Source organism: Cyprinodon variegatus, unplaced genomic scaffold (assembly GCF_000732505.1).
Source record: "Cyprinodon variegatus isolate N-32 unplaced genomic scaffold, C_variegatus-1.0 Scaffold765, whole genome shotgun sequence".
Taxonomy (NCBI): domain Eukaryota; kingdom Metazoa; phylum Chordata; class Actinopteri; order Cyprinodontiformes; family Cyprinodontidae; genus Cyprinodon; species Cyprinodon variegatus.
In genome coordinates, this window is record NW_015151218.1 from 65,802 (window position 1) to 91,155 (window position 25,354).

Consider the following 25,354-nt stretch of genomic DNA (forward strand, 5'->3'; position numbering starts at 1 on the left):
ATCTGATACTGATCTGATTCAACTGTTAAATGGATTTACCATATATCTTTTCATGTGGGAAGGCTTTAGTCTTGACATAAACATTTTTTTAAAAGATAAGAAAATGTACACAAAAGTAAATTTACTTATGTATTATTTATTAAAAACTAAGCAGCAAAAGAAAAAAGATCAGTTCCACATAGGGATTAGGGGTGTAAATAACACCCATTATGGTGATTCGATTCAGTATCGATTTTCTGACCCAACGATTCGTTTATTTTCGATACTCTTTTCACCTTACAGGCTAGACAATGTTTCAAATTTGAAATTTATCACTGAAAGCTGTAATATTGTTATGCATTTTATTTGAGAAAAAAACTGCAAAAAACAGAAGTAGAAAAGTTGTACTCCATAATGCCCCTGCGTTATAGATTCTGAAAGGCTTTGCATCAAAAAATACTGCACAAAATCAGTGCAATGCAATACCTCTGCTCCAGAGTGTCAACGTCCCCGCCCCCTCCTCAGACACTCCGCTGCACCTCTCCCAAATTGTAGCTGACTGCAGACAGGAGGTCGGCTTGTTTTGTTTTTCTGGCCGAAATTGCGGAAAACAACTCATGAAGTTTGACCCACTAGAAGAGCGATGTGCGCGAGAACGCTGAGACCCTTTTTCTACCTGGATCTCCGCTCTTATTGGCCCTCATGTCACTCCATTGTCAGACTAAACTCGCCCCCAATGCCTCCCCGCCTCGGCCGTATCTAGACCCACAGCGTGTAGAACAGACCACGTTTCAACATTGGGCATAAATAAAAACTGTCTGTGTCAAGCTCACTGTGACACACTGCTGCAGGAGTATAACCAGGAGGCGAGGTAGGAGGGCAAAATAGGTTTAGCGACACCTCAGCACGGGAGGGAGAATTACGCCCAGGAGCAAATGGATAAAAATAGACCGGCAGACAAAAAAAAAAACATGAATCGATACTCTTTGGACGTGTCGATGCATCGGATCGTCGGCTGTTGGATCGATGCATCGATACAAAACGATTATTATTTACACCCCTAGTAGGGATGAACAATTAATTTGATTAATTGTGATTAATTGGTTATTTAAATAATCGTCAATGAATTAAGTAATTAATTAATCGTTAACTGGTTATAGAGTCTCTAAAATGTGCCTTTAGCTGACAGAGTGACCCACTTAGAGCTGTAATTATACCAAAATTGCAAAAAGAAAAAAATATTTCAAATATGTCCATCAATACGATCTACCCAGAGCTCCTGAAGTGGAAATTTTTTGTTTCACCTGGTTTAATTCTGCAAAAAAAGTGTTCTTTAAGCTATCCTTTTGCTATCCGATTATTAATCAAAAAAAGAATCGACACATTAATGGATTAGCAAATTGATCGTTAGTTGCAGCCCTAGTCCCATGTAGAGTGCTCTGGATTGGCTCGCCTATATCCGATATCTAATCACTGATATCGGATTGGAGCAGATATCCGATCCAGGTATCAGATCGGTGCATCTCTATTACTCACTAACAAAGTGACTTTTAAAGGGAGTTTATTATTCAGAATTTTTATCAGATTAAAGAGTGAATACAAACATTCATATATTTATATAGCGGGAATCAAAAACATACACAACCGTCCTTCCATTTCACAGTGATTCAGTGATGAACAGTTATTCAATTGAATAAAACTTGTGTTTTTAATCTGTCACAAGGTGAAGGCCTTAAAAGGGTATGAATACTTTTGCAAAGCATTGTATATTAAATCCTTTAATGATGATTCTCCTGAAATACTGTATTTTACTTGAATGGAATATATTAAAGTGGTATAATTTTGATGTCTGTATATAGATGTCTGTTAAATTTTTGCATTTTGCAGCAGATCAATGTCTACATGTACACTTAAAGGCTGGGTTAATATTTAGTGTAACTGTATAGAGTTAGAGCTTAAGATGAGAAAAAATAGGCCAGCTTTAAATCTTGTACTTGAGTAGAGTAGAAGTGGTGAAGCCTCATTGCGGTAAAGAAAAAGTAAAGCATGTATGGGTTTCAGAGTCATGGTTCGCATTTATGGTGAAGGAATGTAGAGTTAGGCAGTTATCTTCTGCTAAATCTGTTTGGAGAAAAAAAAATCCTTTCTTGTTTGTGTGTTTTGCTTACCAGCGTGAGGGAGCTTTGGCCGATGAAGACTCTGCAGACATGGATGGAGAAAACGGGCGGGGCTTCGATGAGTATGAATGGGCGGGGCAAAAGAGGATCCGAGCCACAGCTTTACTGGAGGGAGGCTTCAGAGGTAAAAAAAAAAAAATCTTTTCTCCCATCTTTATCATCATCTCATCTAATTGTTGGTAGTGTTCCCCACTGATGGAACAAGGTTGTGTGTTTTGGGGGGGTATCTGATGGTATAGGTGTCTGATGTTGTACTTTGGGATGACTGACTGACCTCAGACGTCACAGTCAGTCCCAGCAGTTTGTTCTCTCCTCCTCCCTCTTCTGTCGCCTCCTCCTCTGTTTCCCTGCTCATCCATCATTCACCGCGCTGCTGTCCAATGTGAGCCCCGTTAGCTCTCTGAGTCCGGTGTCGAATATGACCAGCGAGCGGTAATGGTACTTGTGGTTTAGCTGCAGCGCAGGCTGGCCTGGGGTCAGCCCGACTCGGCTTTGGCTGAACCCCACACAACCCTCCGTGCGAAAGGAAGGAAAACACATTTAGCTGGGCAATTGACCTGCTGGTCAGCGCTTCGTGTGTGTGCCCAGAAATGCAATTATGGAGCCGGATAGGAGAGCTGGTCATTGGGGAGCACAGCAGCAGCGGCTCAGGGACACAGCATAACCTATGTTGAAGCACTTTGCTCACTATGGGCCTCCGTTAATGTTAAGTTTCTGGAAATTACATAAATTCTTTGTTTTCTTTCCACTTTTGCCTTCAAAAAGTTATATCTGTTTTTATTTGGCAGACAGTTATTATAAACCTTCTTAAATGTTATTTAGTTGCTTTAAAACAAATCTAATTATCAATATAAGTTAATTTCACAATACTATGGCATAATACCGGATAGCCTCTGCCTAGCTAATTTGTTTTTTTTTTAATGTACATTATCTTTATTTTGCTGTATGCAAAGTGTTTTAGGATTTATTTTCCTTAAATCTTTCAAGAAAAAAAAAGGAAATTAGATTTCTAAACCAGAGATTCATTTGTTTTGAAAAGAGGTGTGTTGCAGTACTATTAGAAGTCCAGCATAAGCTGCAAAAACAATAAATAAATCGACCTGGAATTTATTATTATACATGCATTAAATAGGTCTTTCCAAAATTGGTCTTCAAAGAACTTAGCTCTGTAAACTGGATCATTAAACTTCCTTTGGCGTGATGTATACCCAATGGTCAACATTTCCACTTAATGGTCACTGTTTAAACTTATTGTAATCATTTAAGTGTGAAATAGAGGGATTGGAGTGAAGTCGGATGATGTGGACAGACGGAGCAGCGAGCTCAGCTTTCATGTGCTCCTCTCTACATTCGATCTGTTGTTAAACACACACGCTGAGCCTCACCTGCCTCCCTTTCTCCTCTGCTTGCCAAGTGGAGACAAGGCAGATCAATGCTAAAGTCTCAACTAAAACACCACAAAGTGAGGCACTTAGGGCGTGAGGTGGATTCAGCCCCTCTTCATCTATCTCCCAGGCGCTCCCTCCATCCGTCTGTCTGCCTTTCACATTGTTAAAACGAGCAGCCACAGCCTGGACCCTTCTGCCGCGCTCTAATAGGGAACCTTATGATGTGACGCAGATAACTGAGGTGGCCTGGGGAGAGCAACTTGAAACGTGCTTACACACACGCACGCACACACGCTCAATCTTCCATCCTGGCAGAAGGCTCAGAAGGTGGATTTGTCTTGAAAGCTCCTCAGTGGTTCTAACACACAGCTGCATCCAGCAGGCTCTCTGGAGCTTGTGACCGGCTAAACGGATATAGAGACGTCGGGGGGTGGGGTGGGGTCTCCTCAGCTGGCAAGATGAAGAGAAGGCCTATCCCTCTGTGAAGCACCACCATCCTTCCCTCCCTTTGAGAGCACATGGAAGAAAGACAGAAGAAGGGGGGTGAAGAAAATCGAACAAGATCAGTTTATGATTCAAGTGTGTGTGAGTGAAGACTTCCCTGCGTCTCACACCAGCTTAGGAGGGTTGAAAGAAGCCATATAGCTCAGATAGAGAGCCTTATTTATCTGTCTGGTAGTATGGTTCTATAAGCTGCAAAGTGATCTGTAACTTTTCTCAGTATTGAGGACACTTTAAAAAAGTTTCAGAGTAGGGGGCAGATTTAAATGAAGCTATGATGGTACCCAAGGTCAGCACTGATTTCCAAACATTAAGTTTTTGTCTTAAATTTAATGTTCTAGTTTTATTGCATTTGTTTTTATCTTGTTTGGTTAAAGTGAGGTGAAAAAATTATGATGAGGATAATTTTATTATATAAATATTAGGGATGCACGATATAATCGGCCCCCTATCTGTATCGGCCTTAAAACTGAATATCGGACATCGGCCACCCCACCGATATTTAACCTGATATTTGATCAGCTTCTAAGTTTCTAAAGTCTAAAAAAAAAAAAAAAAAACTACTTCTTCTTCCTTTTTTTTACAGACTTAAAAACTATTATAAGTTAAAATATTGATACATTAAAATATCACAATATCTTCATATGCTGATATATTGCCATTTAAAAACACCATATCAATCTCTTTTACTAATGAAATATTGCTATATGTCATCGTTATGCTACGAAATACGCCGAAAATTCACAAAATTTTGCCATATTTTTATATGTTGATATATTGACGCGGTATCGATCTATTTTACTAACAAAATCTCACAAGAATTTGCTAAATATCACGAGAGTTTTTAACAGAACGATGAAATTTCACGAGATTTTGAAAGTAAAATAGATCGATACCGCGTTTTTTAAAATCAATTTGATATCAGCATATGAAAATATATTTGAGTATATTATTTGTGTCAGAAATGGATAACAAAACTGCTATTTTCAATGACTAATTATTTTTGTCCAGCTTTAACATCGGTATCGATATCGGTTATCGGCTACATGAGTTTTAAAATATCGGCATATCGGATATCGGCCGAAATCCCAATATCGTGCATCCCTAATCAATATTTGTGAAGGGATACCTTTAAGAACTAATGCTTATAGTAATGCAAGTCTATAAAAGGATTCCAGTAGACTGGAAATACAAGAAAATGGCCGTGTTAACTTGGAACATAAAGCTTCTTTCAGCAGAGGTGACGACCTGCAGGGTTCAGCCGATGACGGACTCTGGAACCTGATGCTTGATAGATTTGGGGTAAAGTAAAAGGTCCCAACGAGGATGTTTGACCTTATTGCAGTTCGCCTGAAAAATCTTTGATTTATTTCATTTCCTTTCAGAAATGAAAAAAACCCAAACCAAATTGTATTTTAGAAATATAAGCTGAATTAATCTAATCTAAAATAAGGTTTCACTCTATAATCATTTTATTTGATTGCTCCAACAGTAAAACAACATTTCCCTTTGTGCTACATTTTAATTCTGGATGTGTTTGACCACTTTGATAGCTTGTGTGGTTAATAAAGATCCTGATGATTGCCACCAACATGGATCAGTCTCAAACTTTCTGATAATTCGTTTAATTTTGAGCCATAGAAAAACAATTAATCTTAAAGCTGCTTTGAAACCTGAGATCTTTAAAAATAACTTAAAACAGTAATAGGTTTGAGAGCCACCTCAGTTGATCACTACTAGTTCTGGATAGGTTCTGTTAATAAAAAATACAAAATATACTAAAAGTTAAAGTTTTCCTTTTTTGTTCACCTTTTTAACAACTAAATGTGAGCCAAAACAGCCCAGATACATTCTTAAAGGGAAGCAGCAGACAGATCCTGAGGTTTGATATCAGGCTGTCCTGAGAGACCAATGAGGAGAGGAGGGGGATTACTGCAGGTTGAGATGGGCCAGAAGGATTGAGAAGAAGAAGAATCTCTGCTTTGTACCTGAACTTCAAAGATGGCCGTCTCATGTCTTTGTGTCTGGCTCCCTCTCTGCCTGTGACCTGTAAATGGCAGAAAGATAGTGCGATCACCTTTGACATGCCTCCTCTCAGCCTCTTAGGGGGTCCGGATAATTGCTATGGAAACAAGATGTAACAGAGGTCACTGGATTGGCTGAGCCATGCTGCCGGTTGGCCTGATGAGGCCTTTGATCCTGCCTGTTCAGATCTGTGCTTGTAGCCATGTTGTGCTGACATATTTGTAAATTAAGGGTCTCTTTTTAATGCTTTTATTAGCCTTAGAAAAGAGAGGAGGAAATGTGTAATAATCAAGGTAAACATTCAGCAAGATTGTAGGAATGTGGCTGTGATCATGAGATGGACCAAGGACTGCCATGTAGGAGAAAAGATTCATGGGAACTATTGACTTGGATAAAGATTTTTGTTAAGATAAGTACAGTGACGCTTTTTATCAAGACCAGCAAGCATTTCATTAAGCACTTAAGTAAAAGTGGTGATAGTACTGTGATTTTTCCCTGAAGCCTGATTAAAACTGTGAGAGAAGTTCGTTTGAGTATAGGAACTCTTTTAGTTGCTCACAGAGAATAGATTCCAAGATTTTTGACAAGGCACACAAATTTGACATAAGCCTATAATTGTTTGAAACTGCAGGATCATCTCCTTAGAGTAAAGAGCTGTCAAAAGTGGACGGAAGGAATTTCTTTGTTGTGAATCGAAAGATTATAAAGAATTACAAGAGGCTGTGAAACAAAATCAGCAGCTTATTTGAAGAAAATATAGTTCTATCATGTCTGGCCGAGGAGGTTTCCTATGATCTAACGCCTGGAGTATGTAATTGTTCCACTGGAAAATGTCGACATTTAAAAGGATTACCAGAAACTTTGGGGGATCAGTGTGAGGAAACAGACTTGTTAGCCGAGGCTCCAGGAAGATGTTGCAGGGTAGTAGCAGGCTTAGGCCTGTTAGCCAGGGTTCAATGAGGAGGTGGAAAACTCAGGCCTGTAATCTTAAATTATAAATGCGTCCTTTGAGCTCAATTATTTGAAAATCTACATTTTTCTAAATGTTACTATAAATTAACACATAGTTCCTTTCACTAGCATATTAATACAACCTACAAACTCTACTTATCTATATTGTAAAACCTTAAGATTCTTTTTCACAGATTTAATTTTTATTAAAAGCTTTATTATTTAAAACCTAATTTAAATGCCTTTAAACATATCAGGTGTCTGATTATTGTGATACATATGCCTTATAAGATAATTTTATTATTTATTTATCTGATTCTGACAGAAAAGTAGTGATATTTCACATATGTGGGGGAAGGAACAATCACGCTTTGTCATATAAAACAGATCCAAATAAAACAAAATAGACAATCGAAGTCACTCTTGAAATTATTTATAACTCCGATTGAGATTAAAGTGCTTTTTATTTTATCCAGAACGCCTAGGAAAAGAGGCAGGTGTCTGTTGACATGGAAAGTAAGAAGAAGAAGAAGGCATAAAAAAGGCTCAACTCTCCCTGCAGAAGGTGCGCTAGGAATTTGAAGGAGAAACAAATTCCCTTAGGAAACTTACCTTACCTTACCTTACAACCCTGTAGCAGTAGGTCAAAGATAAGTTAGGTGGTGTTTAATTATGTTCGCCGTTTGCCTTCTTTTGCTTAATATAATCCTGGTGTCACAGGTAGCTGACTGATCACTTTTTTATTTAATTTAAAGCTGTGTGTTCGAATGCCACAGCCTAACAGTTGGTTGAACACCGTCAAGATTCTGTGGATTCTTCTTTGCCGATATTAGGCAGCTTTTGTTTCTGTTTGGCGGACTGATCGAAAATAGAAATATCATGGAAAATAAAGATTGTGAACAATTCCAGGAGAATTATAGGGTTAAAATCTGTTTCGATCAATTCTGGGTGCCCACCCCTACATGGCTTAATAATGTATAGATCAATTCTCATACCTATTGTTGATCTCTGTCTGAGTAATATAACGTTATAAAGTGTTTTCTAACAGTTCACACTACTACATGAGTAGTAGAAGTATGCAATTTGAGTTGCTATTGTATGGGGTCAATATCTGTATTTGAATACTCAAGCTGCAATGTTGATGTCGTGTTAGAAATATTAAAAATATTATCGGGATAGGAACAGCTATACTAAATACTATAGAAAATAGGAAGAAAAAAGATAATCTAGGGCAAAGAAAAGTTAAATTAATCTCTTAATAAATTTATCAACCAATAAATGAAAGATGTTTAAAAATATAATGGGCTATTAAATGATTTGATAAAAAAAAGGTGGAAATAAGGGAAGGAAGAGAGAATTAAGAAAAAAGAAAGGTAAAGAAAGAGGTGGGGGTGTTGATACATAATGTGAGTGAAAGGCAGTTAGAGTGTGGCTGACCTTTCCCTGGCCAGATTAGATTGGCCTGCCAAGACTGCTTAGAGGAACAGATAGAAGAACAGGGATCACACACACAGAGCAAACAGGCCACACGAACCGACTCAGTGTGTGTATTCACCCACATCTGCTCAGGAGGATTCAGCTTACAGTATAAGTGCAAGTACTCAAATTACAGAGCAGCATCGTATTTAACAAGACAGTTACAAATGTCTGGAAAGATTTCTTTTTATGGTTAATTATAGATGCCTTGTTGGTTGGGAAGCTTTCAAGGCAAATTTAACTTTTCCTTTTTCTAAGAAACCATTATAGATCGACCCAATTTAGAGGAACCTTTTAGCTATTAGATGGAAATTATGGATCAAAACCTTAAAGAAAGAGACACAAACAAATTTAGCTACACACCTACCATCAGAGTTGAAGTTGCCTTTGGACTCTTGCTCGCCTACGAAGACCCCAGTTGTTTACCGATAGCAACTGTTCAAGGAAAGCAAGTCTAGTCTGGAGACTCACACACAGAGACAGGCAGGTTGAACAAGACGGGTGTCAGCTCTGTCTGGTCCTCCCCCCACCCCAGACACTCGTAGGCAGCCCACTCGTCCACCTGAGAGCTTGTAGAAATTGGAATAGGTGTAAATAAGATGGCTGTCAGGTCTGTCACTGGCTGACTCACACACAGACTGCCTCAGTCGCAACTCACACATAGTAAGTCGGGAGTAATACCCACATTCGACCCCCCTCAAACTACCAACTACCTTTGTGCTGCAGATTGACGCAGTTTAAGTGACAGGTTGATAGGCTCATAGTCACGCGTCCACAAACACAGCTTGGGAGCGTTGGAGAGATGGACCTAAGTGACAGAGGGACAGACAGTCTTAAACAAACATGGAAGAGACACCTGGAAGTGATGGACACACAGAGCCAACTTGGTGGTTAAGTAGAGCTGAAGGGAGCAGTGAGGCAGCGGTAAGGGTTTGTCTGAGCGTTCATCGCTAGGCTTATAAAGGTGCCATTCAAACAAACACACAACCTTCCTCTCTCTGTTTCTCTGAACACATCAGAATTCATCACTTCACACCATCTCTCTGACTGCATCTTACTTTTTTTCTTCTTTTTTTTTTTTTTACCTCATCTGTCACCTGGTTGATTTGCAGAGGAGCTCAGTTTAACATAAGCTAATGGCGTTTCAGAAAGTTGGGTCATCTCTGGCTACATTAAGGTAGAAGTTGTTTATGTTGAGCGTTTAAAGAAATTGTTTCCCTCTCATGAGTTAAAGAGCTCAAAAAAAAGAAATTCTATCAAACTATTAAGCTTGTAATTGTTTTTTTTTTTTTTTTTTCAGATTTATAGTTTTTGTTCTGTGAGTAATGTCGAGTTGAATCATCCAGATGAATATTTAGCGAAGGCCCAAGAAGGCTTAAGAGTGTTCTAGGATAATGGTCCACTTTTCCATGTGTACCACTGGTAAAAGACATAATTTTCCTAAGAAAAACATTTCCCTCTTCCCAGGAACTGGATTTGCGACATGCAGCATCAAGGAGAGCGCGGCAGATAGCGATGCTGACCTTGACGTGGACGGAGACGATACGTTGGAGTACGGAAAGGCACAGTACACCGAGGCCGACATTATCCCCTGCTCTGGTGCCGGCGAGGATCAAGGGGAAGCCCGGGAGAGGGAAGCGCTACGAGGAGCTGTGCTCAAGTATGAACTAAAATCCTCAAAAAAGGTATACAGTTTGCTTTGCTGTAAATGCTGATGGTTGTCCTACTGTTGCAGCGGCGGGATGCCTTCCAACAGAATAACGCCAGAGTTCTCCAAATGGGCAAACGATGGTAAGAAAAGCAAAAACTAATGGTACTATTCATGCTGCAGAGGAGACCAGAAGATGGCAAATCTTGAAAATGAGAAGATCTTGCAAATCTGCTGTAAAACAAGAGTTCCCAATGAACTTTTACCTTCTTTATGATTACAGAGATGCCTTCAACGAGCAATGGGGAGAGCAGCAAGACAGAGCCCAGCACTCCATCATCATCCTCTTCTTCTTCGAATGCTCCACGAACCTGTAAAAACAGCGAAATTGAGAAGTAGGTGAAACTAGATGATTGAACATGGCAACTAATGGGAAAGCAGTTGGTGAAAATTAAAATGTGAAGGCTAGCCTCTGTGAATTCCTCTTTATATTAACATACCTCATACAGCAATATTTATTTATTCCAATATTAGGCTAATTGTCTTATATTTTAATATAAAATACACTGGTGGAACTTATTTGATAGGGATGTAAAAGATAAACAGTTGGTTGAAGGTTTTGTCAATTTTGTCAGTCTTATTTTTGCATTGTCTCAAGCGGGACAGGGGACAAACTAAATATGGGAAATAAGGACAAATGTACAAAATGCAGTGTTTGGCAAAAAAAAAAAATATATAATTTTACATCTTCCACAATTAAAATTTCAAAGGGGGAATCCTGGAAGGAAACAGTTTAAACTTGAGTCGGGCTTGAAAATAACCCAAAATAGAGACGCCCCCGAATCTAAAGATGCACTTTAAATCCAAGAAAAATGAAGCCAAAGTCCAGACCTAAAGCCTTCAGCAAACCAGTGGAAACTACTGGAAGTTTCTGTTCAAAGATGATGTCCCTCCTATCTGGCTGAGAGCAAGCTAAAGAAGCATGGCCATATATCATATGCTACATGTGGACAGCTAATAGATGCACATTTTTGTATTTTGTGTTGATATGTTACCTAAAACCCAAATGAGTATTTTGGCAGTAGTAACTTTAAAAAAATGTAAGGGACTTTGTCCACTCAGCTGTTAGCATTTAAGTCATTGTAAAACAGCTATAACTAACATCTTCCCCTTCAGTCATGTAGGCAGTTCAATCCAATAGATTATTTAAATGAATTAATCAGCACTCTGGCTGTGCACATTCTCCATATTAAATATCAGCAGATTGGATAATTGGTGGATAAACTGAGCCGCTTGAGATGTATTGATTAGAAACTCCTCTGTCAGAGCAGAGTGAGTGTTTGTTAGGTGAAACGATCCATTTGTTCCCTGTTGGTTACAGTGAGCAAGCAGTTACCCTGTGATTCATTCTAAAGGTGGTAAAGCTGCATATAGAACATGTTTATAAGCTAAATTGAAGAACTAGAGGTGTGTTTTTATTTTATGTTGGGGTTTTAGCTTCAAATTAGCAGATCCAACAAACCTCTACAGAGCACCTGCCTCTGGTTTTTTGAATGTCACATAATGTTTAGGTCCTGCTCTAATATGTTTTAACATATTTTATTAATTTGCTTTATGTGAATGCATCCAGGATCTAAGTCAAACTATTTTGTTTTATTATTTTAGTTGAACATCCACGCTGTCTATTGATATGATTAAAATAAATCAGTTAATTTAAGTGGATGGGAAATTCCACGTTCCTGGATAATGGCAATGGGGTTTCTATGCAGATAATGAACCAAAACCACATAGAACAACTGCTAGAAATCTGCTTTTATTAAAACTAGTACAAAAAAACTGCTTAGTTTTAAATAATTGAACAGCAGTACTAGGAGCCGCTGTAAAGGATTTAAAGAGCCACATCTACTAAGAAATGCTGTTGATGCCGTTTGGCCTGTTGCGGTATGCAGATTTGTTTGGTTACCAGTATGATGAGTTAAAATGACACACATGCACAGAGTGTTATTTTGCATGCCTGCATGGATGCTTGAAAAATACCACATTGACCTTTTGGTGCATCGAGCTGGTGGTCTACAGTAAGTTTAATTAAGCAATTAGAAGAGAAAAGATTTTATACAAAGGATAGTTCCACTTTAGCATCTGTGAAGTGGAAATTGATTTGTGCACTGGAGATATTATCTGTACTTCTTGCTCCTGCTAATGAAAATAATAAAAAAAAAAGAACAGGTTAGACCAGTTAGCATAAATGTCAATCTCTGTGTGCATTCCTTAAATGAGAGGAGATTTCCCAATCATTGCAAACATTTCTAAATCCAGCATGTCCCAGAACATCTAGAGGTGGACAACTCATACCAATGAAACAAAGCCACTTTGTTGTATAGCATTCAGTCTTCCTATTCACTGCTGAGCGTTTAGCTCTAGTTTTACTTTTCTATGTCTGGCTGAACTGTAGACCCTTAAACATGTCATTAAAAAGACCAGTTCATCTTGTGCTTCAGTGTCTCCTTACTGGTACTAAATTGATCTAACTTTCAGTATTAAGTGCCATGTGGTAGCTCTTAGGTTCGGTTCATTCAATGACTAAAAGAATGGTTGAATTTAAAAGCCTTGATAGAATTTACTAAGTAAAGGAATATCTGTATGTCATACTAACGGAATAGCAAATTAGTTACGTTCCTAAACTGCATAATGCTATCAAATATAGACGATGGGTTGAAAAATGTGTGTAAATGTTAAGAGTTCCCACTATTTTGAAAAGATTTCTAATTATTATGATTAGAACTTACTTGCTTTGGGTCTTTTCTGTTCTTTTCCACTTTTTCTTCTTGGTTTTTTTTGTCATTTTCATGGAACAGATATTGGTGTGTTACCACATGATGTTCTTCTTGAGGCTTTAGCAGGCACCTGGAGCAGAACATGCTTTAATCTAAGTATCCATTTAGGGTGAGGCCAACTAGATACCGAATGATTGCATTGGAACAAGCAGTCAGGTGCCTGGCTGGAACAATTCCCTGCCTCACTCCTCCTAGCTTGCTATAAATGCACGTATTTGTGGAGCTTCTGTGCCCTTCCATCCTCAAATGAAAATGAGATTTGTCTCCTTTTGTTACATTGATACATTGTGTGTGTGTGTGTGTGTATGTGTGTGTGTGGCTTTCCACAAGGTAGCGTTAGTGAAATCTCTCTCTGTCTCTGATCCCAGATGGGTAATGATCTGGTCGCCTCCCGGGGCGTCCTCGTTCCCCTGCTCATTCCCCTGCAAGATAAATGAGTTCTCCCTCTCTCTCTCTCTCCCTCTGACACACACACATACATATACGCATACATCGCCTGAGACGCTCTTCCCTCTCCAAGATAAATGGCCCCTCCAATGCCGCCAATGCGATTGCTGCCAAATTTGGAGCTCCAGCTGGAACAATGCGGAGTGATTTCCATGTGGTTTCTGCAAATAATTGAATCTGTCCTCAATTTGGAAGTGATGAAGCTAGATTTCTACCATGCACCTCACCACCCCCTTACACACACACACAGAAACACACACACACATACTGCCCAGTCGTCATCTCTGTGTTTCGCCGTCCTTTCCTTGCCGTATTTTACAGTGTGGTGCATCTTTCTTCCCATCCCTGTCTGGTTTCTCTCCTCCATCCCCTCCTGTCCTCTGTCTCAATTCTTCTCAGCTATTTACAAGGTTCCCCTAAATCCCCCATCTCTTAACTTTTGCTGCCCACACTCACACAGGGGGAAAGACAGGGGAAATCAATAGTGACTTAAATGTTTTATCATAGTGTCTCAGTGTAGTTAAGGCCTGGGCTAACAGGGTGATGCAAAGAATTATGCTCTAAAGGGTTTTACAGCAGCACATACTTGATGGATTTATTTAAGGGCGAAATGCTTACCCGGAGAGGATTTCAAATTAATTTGTGTTAAATTTTATCAGCTGTATGTTCCGGTGCTGAGGCGGAAGCTGAGTGAGACCAAAATGTAGATAGACAGCAGATGAAGACATTGAGCTGATTGAGATGGATGGTGGAGATCTCCCGCTACACACACATACACCCACGCTAATGAAATGAGAAATAGCCCCACAGACGCTGGGAACAGAGCGCTAAATAGAGGAGAAGCAGAGCCATCTATCTGTCTCTGCTTGGCTTTCTCACTTGCTTTTTCCTACGAGGAAGATTTCTGAGGGAAAGTTACACACCCTCCCCAAGAAGTTCAACTAACGTTTAAGAAATGTGGCACGCCGATGTGGGATTACCGGAACACAAGTCTACCACTAAAAAAAAAAAAGAAACAATACCCTAAGCTATCTTAGGGTAATTAGATTTTTCTTTTAATGCACTTTATATCCATGACATATTTAAACTTCTTACATCCTCTACAGGTGTGCCATGAATTATTGGGTGTGTTGTTTAAATTGAGATTAAAACTGCAAGATATTATACAGGAATTAAAAAAAGCTCTGTATATTCACATTCCCTACATATGCATATGTAGGTATGAGAGAGTAGGGCAGGTGTATTTACTGTATGAATTCATCCTTATGGGGATAAAGCACCTTAAATATATCAGGATGTCTTCATTAACACCCTCTTGAAATAAAACCTTCTATCCCACTGGAAGAAGACCAGTTCAGACCACTTATGACTCTTCTCTGTTATTGAACTATTTTACATTTTAGGTTAATCCAAATTGTGCTTGCCCAACCTGTTTCCCAAAGGGATATGAGTTTTCCTATTTTGGCTAAAAGCTAAACGACCCTGAGCTGGTTTAAGTCCGTGAAATAACAAAGGATTGAAGGATTTTTACATGTGGCTCTTAGTATTGCAGAGGTAACCTTTCAGCCTCAGAGAGCTGTCTTTTTATTGCTTGGCCCGATTAAGTTGTATTACTTTCTCTCCAACTTTTTTGTATGTGAGGCCTAAGGACTGTTTTTCATAGCTTTTTCTACTTTCACTTAGAAGCTCCCATCCTGCCAAAGGAAGATGAATGTGTTAACATTGGTGGAACACAAAGCAATCTGTACTACTGAAGTGTGCTTAATAAATATGTATAAGGGAGATTAAAAGTGAAAAAAAGAGCAATATGAAATGAAAATGAAAACAGTTTTTCCGATTTTTTACAAACATCTCAAGAAAATGGAAGATATCCCTCGACAGCTTAGTTGGCGGCAAAGCTGCAAAGAAACTTAATAGAACTGTTAAGGGACAGTTACAGTCCAGCTTTGTCCTGAATCTGAGGCTGTTTTATTTGCTGGCAGGCTAATCAAGGCTAAATGGCTTTTTACAAGCTAGACACTATTAAGAGGAGAGGGTATGGCAGTTTATAGGGCACGTTGGTGGCACATCAGGCTGGGTCTTTATAGACATAGGACGATGATGGGTTTACAGGGAGGAGGAGGTCTCTGCTCTGCATACAGCTTTAGAAAAAAAAAAACAGAACTTAATGCTGGACTTGTGGTTGACATCTGACTTGAAGAAAGCCTGAGTTCCCTGCTAAAAGTCATCAAATTATATGAAAGAAACAAGCTTTAAATTGAATATGGTTTTGTTTTATTTTGTTATTCTTCACTACTTTTCAGTGTTTAAGACTGGGGACGCTGCAGGATTCCAAAGAGCATGAAACCCAAATTACTACAGTACCCAAACCTTTAAACCAAATGAATTGTCTGTCAAATCCCTTTTTTAGCTAAGTGTCACCATAAAAAAAAAAATAATAAAAAAAAAAATAATAAAAAAAAAAATTAAGGCTCTTATTTTAATGGTGTGCTTTTTCCGACTGACCCTAAATATAACTTTAAGACTTTTATTTTGGAGTGAAATTGGAAGCAGTTATTGAAATGCGCTGTAGTTTTGAAAATCTGCTAAAATGAAAAAAACAATTGAAATGCATATTTTGGTAAAATAAAGAATAAAAATGTAGAAAGTGATCCAATTTTTATCCAAATCAGCTCACTGGACAAATAGTAGACTGGTGACACTGTTTCCTGGGGAGTGTTGGCATGGTGGTTAGAAGGTTGGAAGTACCCGGTTTGATCCCCTCAGCCTGCCCTCTGGGTTCCTGAGGAAAAACCCTTATCTCTGATTGCTCTCCAGGCGCCACACAATGGCAGCCCACTGCTCCCCAAGGGGATGGATCATAATACAGAGAACAAAAATCCCCATACATCACAATAAGTGAATATGTTCGCCAAGAGTAAGAATATCTGACATGTCAGATTGCAGCATTAAATTTGGATTTATCTAGTCTCTATTAGTGATAAATAATAGAAGAGATTTCCTTAATCCAGCTGAACAGCAGTGTACAGAAACTGGTGGTGAAAGTTAACATTTAAAAAAAACTTTCTCTTGATACGCCGGTCATTTCAACTCTTTCTATAACATCTTTTTCAAAGTGGCTTTGCATCATAAGTTAACTTTTTAGTTTAAAAAAAACTTTTAAACATTTTAGGCTACTTTGGTATCATAAACTAGATTTTATAGTGTATATATTGAAGTATAAATGGCCTGAAACGATTGGTGTCACACTTAGAAAGGAAAATGAGAAAGTTATCCAGCGTTATATTTCCTGTGGTCTTTGTTTCGTGTGCGGACGGTGGAAATGGAGCCATATCACACAGAGCTACTTACTGCTTGCGTTTACTGTCCCTTCCTTCTCTCTGCTTGTCCTTCCCCTGCCAGATCAATACCATAGATCACCAAGCTATCAGGCTGCAAAATGACCACATCACCATAAACACACACACACTCCACGTAACACACAAACACACCCAGTGCATCTCGGCCGAGAGCGAATGGATGGCTGTAATAAACATCTCGCCGTGTGCTCTCGACTCGCTGCACCGAATTATCATCAACGTTTGTGGTTGGTATTGATTTAGTTATGGCTGCTTCATATGCTGTTGAACAGTGTTAAATGCACATTTTCTGGCATCATGCTACACATTAGTCAGAGTCTCCTTATAGGCAGTGGGGAAAAAAAGGCAACTGGAGGGAGTAAAGGATGGCAAGAGGAGGAAGAGAAAGGATGTAAAGCTCCACCAAATATATAATAATAATAATATTAAAGGCAGGGAATATATCTGACTTGTATAAATGAATGTGGGGAAAATATTAAAACCACGGAGATAAGGGGTTTTGAGTCATCAATAAATAACTGAGGTAAATGCTTACTTATACCAACATAAAATATGTCTAATGTAGAAATAATCAGTTCAGATTTTACTTAAATGTCAAGCTGAACAAATATGAGGAGCAAATAGGATGTTGTTTTTAGGTTAACCTTAGGAGAGTTCTCTTTATAGCTATGCAGTGGCTTAATATTTCTCATGTTTCTAATCTTTTTTTCTGTGCTCTAGGGTGACAGAGGAAGAGTCCACAGCTACCACTATGGAGGCTCTGAAGGCCCGAATCCGGGAGCTGGAGAAGCAGATCCTGCGAGGAGACCGGTACAAGTGTCTTATCTGCATGGTGAGTATAAACTCCTGGAAAAAGCTGTTCATCAGGCAGCACATCATGCCTCAGCTTGGAGATCTTCCAAGAGTATTTTCTCTTTATACGTTGTAGAGGAGTGACCCTCAGCATAGAAACAGACAGACCAAAGCTGATTCATATGGTGGAATGGCCTAGTTAAAGTCCAGGCCTGAATCCAATTGATCCTTTTTAATAAGACCAGCAAAAAAATTTTTCTCTCACTGAGGCAAGAGGTGCTTTTTTTTTCTATATATTATTTTCTTCCTAAAATTTCCGACCTTTCTACATGTTGATATTAAAGAAATCTTCAGTTTCACTGTATCTCGCCTGCTGCCTGCTTGTTCTGCCCCCATGTGCATGCTATGAGCAGCATTACGCTTGAGTGTTGTGCAACTTTTGTTATGTTGGATAAGGGCTTGCATGGCCGAAGAGGATGTAATTGTTTTCTTATGCAAATAAATGCTTTGCTACCAAATCCATGTGCCAGTTCTTCATATTAACAGAGTTATTATTGAAAATGTGCTGTGCAGTTTGCAGTTTTCTTTGACAGCTAATGAGATTCACTGCTCAGAAAAATTAGATCTCTGAGTGACCATATCATTCCAAAGGAGGAGAATATTCATGTTTATCAGAGCCCTCCCACACGAGGTTACATCCTGTGATCAGTGTTTGTGCCCCCCACTTTATGTCAAGTACCCATCCTGTCATCCTTCAAGCTTGTAGAGACTTCAGCATTGGCATTCTGTTCCTGTGTGTGTGTGTAAAATGGGTAATTACCAACGCCTGCGCTTCCTAAAGGTCACTTAGTGCCTGAGGTGACACGGAGGGCAAGGCACAGCGATCGATCACTCACTGCCCCGTGGACACGCAGCTCTTCACCACTCATCTGTCACTGTCCCTTATCTCTCTCACACTCCGGGGCCCAGAAAGAAACGCAAATATGTGTACACACCCCTTCTTCTAATCTGTCTCTGTCTGTCTTAAGGTTGTCTCCGTCCTGTCCTGTCACTTTGTCTGAAATTAAAAGTCATCAGATTAGCCGTACTTATTGCCAGGGACGGGCAGATTGAATAGGAGCTGCAGGTTTTCTCTGAGCCTCAAAGTTTATACAGAAATACAAAAAAATGCAGAGTTGGCTTAGTGATCAGAGTAGATTATTAAGCAGTAAGGAGTTCCCTACATAAAGACAGCTTCTCACTGAATAATTAACTTTATGACTTATAACTTTTCCTTCATTTTTTTTTTTTTTTTCGTAGTTATTTTAAAGTGACTTAGTCCTGCTGCCACCATGTTGGCAAATTTTTCTCCATCCTTGGCTTATGGGCAGCTTGGCTCTTCAGTACAGCAGCTACAGTGGATGTCTATCCCCATCTACTGGTCATGTTGGAAAGTTTGGTTATTCTTTGCTTTTTCTGGACCACATATTGTTAAAATTAACTGCCATTTGAAAAAAGATGTAATTTTGTAGGAAAGCAAAGCAAAAAATTACAGATCTTGAAATATTATGCTTTGAAACCATTAAACTCCCCCTTTTGTTGGATTACAATTTGAAGCGTCATTAGGATTCTGTTGGGTATACCAGCACATACTGCTGCACAATTGGAAAGAAAAGGTCCATGACTTTGAAATGGCTTTTGCTAAAAAAGATTTGAAGTGTGGTGCACATGAAGTGAGGCTGTGGGGAAGTTTAAAGCAGGCTTGTGTTATTTAACCTAACTAGACATAACATGGCCGTCCACCCAAACTTAAGATCTAGATAAAAATATTACTAAATAAAGCAACTAAAAGACATATGCTAAGTATGGAGGAGCAGCGGCTTTCCTAAGTTTGGGTTTGAGAACCCCTTGTCAGAAGTTTGTATCTCTGCTTCTGTCTCCTCGAACCCCAGTCGGCCTCAGCAGATGGCCGCTCACACTGAGCCTGGTTCTTCCTGTTAAAAGGGAGTCTTTCCTCTCCACAAGCATGCTTAGTGTGAGGGATTGCATTCCGGTCAATGAAGCGAAGCAATCAACCGGTTTTCCTTAGATAGAAACTTAGAGCCTTGAGATGACGTGTGGTGAATTGGCGCTATATGAATAAACTGAATTGAATTGAATTGTCAGGACGATCAGTTATATTTTCCAAAAATCTATCAATCTTTTTAAGTTTAAGATCCTCTAGACATCCAGTGCCCCGTAGCAGATGCTTACATGCAAAGTACCATGTGTTAAACAAACGCTCCACATCACCCTGAACGAACAATCCCCAAAGTGAAACATGGTGGTGCCACCATTTCACTGTGGGAATGTCTTTCAGCTGGAACAGAAAAGCTGGGCAGAGATGACAGGAGGATGGTTGGAGCCAAAGGAAAGGCAAAATATGTTTTAAAAGATGTGCTTAATTGTGTTGGTCTGTCACATGCAGTCCCAGCAACAAATGAATGTTTGTTATTTAGTAAAATAGGGAGGGAATTTTTAATGCCCAGTTTATTTTAGTTCTTTGTTTATTTCACAGTTTTTCTCCCATGTAAGGCATTTAATTCCTCAATGGTAGCAAACACCTTAAGTCCCTTGGATTATCCATTATCTTTCAGTCTACTGACTGGGACGAAGTGGTTCTGCTGGTTACAGTGTAGTTTCAGGTTATCTGGCTGTCGGTGGGCCTCTGATGGCTGTCATTGTGGCCCTGTGTGTGTGTGTGTGTTTGTGTTTGTCCACGAGCCTGTTTTGTCACACCTTGGTGTCGCTGAGCACGATGAGTTTAGCTTCATGATTAGCTGCAACCTTTCGCCCCTCATTCTCCTCTCCCTGACCTCACCCTCCCCTCCTTCTGCAGAGAAAGCCTGCTCTCAAGCCAGGCGCAGAGATCAAGAGCATAGGGGTGTGGTCGGGCGCCCGGCCACTGGCCAATGAGGTTGGAGAGAGGCAACCTAAGTCCCTCCCCCTCGGCCTGTACTGTCTGTACAGGGGCCTTGTGATTGGTGGCTACGGCAGCAGCATAAAGAGGCTCCTTCCTCAACCCCTACGGAGGGTAAGGCACTACCTCCCTCCTTTTCCTGCACCTCTCGTCCCCTCCTTACCACTATCCCCAAGTCATCTCTCCATTTTGTTTTTGAGATGAAAAGCCGGCGCTGCTTCTCCATGGCTTTGTCCCGCATCCCCTCCCTCTCCTGCCCTTCCTTCATCCGTAGTCGTTGCCTGCCCGATATCGTGTCAGTGAGTGTGTTCCACCTGCAGGTTTGCGGTTCAGTCGTCCTCATTGTGCTGCCTTGCTCAGTGGTTTGTACCTTGCTGGCTGTGTTGTTTCATGGACAGTGGTGAACTGGTCAGGGAGCCTTGAGTTCTGGTTGTTGTGTCGGTGACGTTTGTTGCCTGTCAATCTGGACAGATTTCTAAACGTTTCTCTTCTCTTTAGGACTCCTACACGATGCCTCTCACGTCTATCCAGTGCTGGCATGTCCATTGTGAAGAGTGCTGGCTTAGGACTTTGGTACGTCTCAACCCAAACACACACACACACACACACACACACATTCTCCTCGGACTCGTCTTTCCTGCAGCTCCTCATTTTATGCAATTATTGCAGCCTCATTTCACAGTCAGTGACTTTCTCGCCGTTCTCGTGCCCAACAGGGAGAAACTAAAATGGAATATTCCCCAAATGACTTGTTCTAATATTGCACACACAATCCAGGCAGTGCAAACACTTTTAGCCTCAGTAGGAGAAGAGCTTAGATGGAATAGTCCCCAAAAGGCCTGTTAAGATGTTGGAATAAAGTAGTGAACTCAGACCTCCAATATCTAATACATGGAGCCCCAGGTCCTTGTTCACACCAGCTTTGTGATTTTGTTTGTTATTAGTTAGTCTAATATATTCAGTTGTGTGTAATTAGCCATGGCTAATGTGGTAACAAAGAGTAGAAGAAAACCGGGTTGTTTAAGTCGGGAAAATAAACAGTCTCAATTCTTTCCTCCCTCTCGGATTATCTCTTTAAATAAGCTGCTTATTAATGTCTTTTTTCCTGCTATTCCCACTCCGTCACATCCTATCCCTAAGGTCTTGTTCAACTTGCTGACATATTAAAAGTAACACTCTCTAATCTCTGGGAAGTAATGACCACGGTATTGCTGAGCTGGGGCACAAATACTGTGTAACATGTAGCAACCAATGCTCTGAATATTGTAGGAAAATAAAAATAAAAAGTTAAGACATGAAGCCACATTCAAAAACGATGCCAAAACTAATAACTTACCTCTAGAGAATCGTAACGCTGGTTTAAAATCCACCATTTAAGAAAGCAACTTTTTTTCTCCAAACATTTGTAAAACAATGAGATGCTTTCAGGTCAGTGATTTCAACCATCATCCAATGATAGGATTCCACCTCTGCAGTTTGTCTCTTTCTGTTTCAACGTGCACAAAGCATGGTCCAAAAGAGATATAGATGAGCTAGCTTGGTTTGGGGATGTTTTTCCAGTCATTGCAAATCCCTGACATCAAAACTCTCCTGAAAACACTCCTAAATATTAAAAACAATCTTCCAAGAAGAATTGAGTGTATTGTAAATGCAAAAGTTGGACTGACATCATTCTAAAGCATACACAGATGGATTATATGGTAATGGTCCTATTTGGGTGTGCTGAGGACATTACCTTATAGTGTAGGACTCAGATTTACCAACTTGGTCTCAAGGAGCGTTATGCGCAGCGTCTGTACCTCTCTGTGCACTTCGTTCTGCACAAGCCCGCCCTGACCTGCCATTTGGGGAACAGTGATCCAATGGTGGGATTGACCAGTAATCCCACCATAGCACACATAGAGAGCAGGCTCTGGTCAATGCAGAAAATTTCCCTTTATCATCACCAGAATACAGCCTCCCAACTGTTCTGAGTCATTACATTTTTCTTAACTTTACCTATACATATTAAACACTCCTCCAGCTTCGCCATTACATTAACCAAATATTTGCTCTCACTATACTATTGCTGAAATTATTAATTGGATTTATCGTGATTAATCGATTATTGAAATCATCATCAACAAATTTAGTAAATTGATGAATCATTAACTAGAGTTTAAAGACTCTAAAACGTGCCTTTAGCTGACAGAAGGACCCAGATTGAGGAGCAATTATACAAAAATTGTAAAAAAATTTGTCTGTCAATAAGCTCTGTCCAGAATTCCACAAGTATAAATGTTTAAATTTCACCTGGTATAATTTCTCAAAAACTCTTCTTTAAAGAACCTTTTTCTATTTAATCAATAAACGATTAATTGGAAAAGCCCTACACTATACCTAAACGATTTTGACGCCGATAGTCCACGAAAAAACGCTGCCATTGTTCAGTTGCTATGTTTACCTGCACAAAATTTCATGGCCAGATTGAAAAGTATTCAGATTAAAAAGCAAAAAGCAATCTGATTGCATCTTTTATGTGAACATAAGTGATCAGAATAAAACGATAAAAGCTGACTAAAAATATGTCCTATAAAGATGCAATTCAAAATGCTGTGATAGCATCTAACCACTCAAAGGGGAACTATTCTGACCTATTATGTCCATGTAAGTGTAGCTATTATGTTTTCCTTTGAAACATCTGCCTCCACTTCCTTTTTTCTGTTTCAGATCATTTGGATCATATATTAAATCAGTATCTATAAAGCTCTAAAATGCTCTTTAACTCTCCGCTCCTGTCAAAAACAAACTGCAGCAATAGTGTACAGTGAAAGGCGCAGCTCCTATGGAGGCTAGATTCAAATTAAATCAAAGCTTAGTTCAAGCATCTCTGATTTAGCATTGTGGGGTATTATGGTCTGCCTTTAATAAGCTTTTATTTGGCATTTATACGTGTTAATGATTGTTTGGAACATGACTTTAATCTAAAATCAATGCTGATTCATGGAGAACTTCATCTGAGTACAAAGAAGCAGGCAGCTGAGCATGTTTTATTAATTACCTAAACTGTAATTTAGTTTTCAAGAAAAACTGTTCTGTCTACACGTGTTGTTGTTTTTTCTGTGGGTGTTAACTTATAAAGCATTAAACTCATAGCCTGAAGACAGCTGTAAAAATGGGAGGGCTGAACTGATCAAAGTAAATGCCGAGGAATCTAGTTAACAACAACCCCCAGCTCCTGGCTGCTGTAATGAGCAAGGCAGCTGGAGCGCAGCTTGATGGGAGCACACTTACTGACCTCTCTGCACAGTAGTAGGAAACATTAGCAGGTGTGCAATCAAATGATTGATTAATAATTATCTGTTGAAGGCTAAACCTCTTTGTACCACAGCTTTGCAAACACTGGACACTGTGGTCTGGTTCAGTTATGTTTCTAAACACCAGACAAAACATCTGTTCTAATCAGAAATTTGGTAAAGATAATGATAGACTCTATAACTGTTATTTAATAAAAACAACACTGTTCTTTTTTCTTTAATTTTTTTGCTGGCTTCCATTTTACACAGTAAATTCAATGTGTAGATGTAGTAATTTCATGGAACATGAGTACAAAGCGCTGTGATCCTGTCAATCCCGGTTAAGCTAATATGATATGGAAGTTTTCTGGCTATCTTAACATATAGTCATTGTCATGATGTTAAATTTTATTTCCTAGATTTTTAGTATTATAATTTGGATCCACACAGTGCTTCTTTAAAAAATTGTAAAGATAATTTGTTTCAAGAGGTTAAATCTTAAGGGAAAAGTAACATTCCAAAAGCTTTACATTAGAGTAGGGTCTACATAATGACCCATATTCTACATCTTGCAAAAGAAATAAACATCTAACTTGATTTTTGTTTCCAGTTATCTCCAGATCTTTGTCATTTATACATTTCTCCTATAACCATTACATGTTGAAAATTAGTACAAGGAATGTGCCTGAAACAGAACAAATAGGATGGAAGGGAAGCTGAATAGATGGAGGGGTGGAGGATAGCTTTTGAGACCACCCACTCAGAGTGGAAGAATGCTCCCTGCCCTGAGCTCCATATTATCGCCTGCTGCTTTACTACAGATGGCACGTTATGAAAGTAGAACCTCTCGAGGGGAAAGGGTGAAGAGAGAAAAAGGTGTACTGTTGTTAACAGGTTGAGTTAGACCTGCATTTTAGAAAGGATGTAATACGAGTCACCATGAATTTTAGCACTTCTGTCAGACCTTCGAAAACGTTGATGGTGTACAGGAAAGATCTACATTTACATGTTTAAGCATTCTCTCTCTGACTTTTTTTCCTGAAAAGAGATTACCTGGGACTGACACTTTAAATAACACTTTATTAGGTTTATATGTTAAATGACTATGAGGCATGACAACAGATTTTGACAGAAATTGTAATCGTACTCTGACTAGGGAAGTGGCTCAGTTTACGGATGGCAGAGCTTAGCACTGGGTTTGCTTCTTCAGACGTTCAGCCAAGAATACCAGTTAAACACGGATTTTATACATTTTCAGCGTCACATCCTGCCACATCAAAACTCGCATCATTATATCATACACGTTTGTACATGAGGAGACTTCACCAGCTCCAGCCATATCAAGATATTACAGTGTTCTTAGATCAAGTTCAACCTGATTGTGCAGTGACAGCTATCTGTGGAGAATAATCCACTCTGTAATAGGGATGGAACGGTTTATGAAAACCGTCCGAACCGTTCGGTTCGACTGTCTCGGTTCGGTTCGTGTGTGTTGCGTTAGGTTCATGCGCTGCTCCTTTTTCTCATAGGCAACGCATGTACACTCCAGAGCAGAAGGTGGCGG

At 39.5% G+C, this 25,354-nt stretch overlaps 1 protein-coding gene across 4 annotated transcripts in view; it reads left to right on the forward strand.

Moving 5' to 3' along the window:
• LOC107098281 (E3 ubiquitin-protein ligase RNF220-like) overlaps positions 1 to 25,354 on the forward strand; it is a 44,171-nt gene that overhangs the window by 16,270 nt on the left and 2,547 nt on the right. For all 4 annotated transcript variants that reach the window (XM_015395862.1, XM_015395863.1, XM_015395865.1 and 1 more), the window contains 7 exons: positions 2,151 to 2,280; positions 9,965 to 10,157; positions 10,233 to 10,288; positions 10,429 to 10,540; positions 17,506 to 17,617; positions 20,435 to 20,629; positions 21,014 to 21,088. In XM_015395862.1, the coding sequence (XP_015251348.1) occupies positions 2,151 to 2,280; positions 9,965 to 10,157; positions 10,233 to 10,288; positions 10,429 to 10,540; positions 17,506 to 17,617; positions 20,435 to 20,629; positions 21,014 to 21,088 (873 nt within the window). The remainder of the gene's footprint in view (positions 1 to 2,150; positions 2,281 to 9,964; positions 10,158 to 10,232; positions 10,289 to 10,428; positions 10,541 to 17,505; positions 17,618 to 20,434; positions 20,630 to 21,013; positions 21,089 to 25,354) is intronic.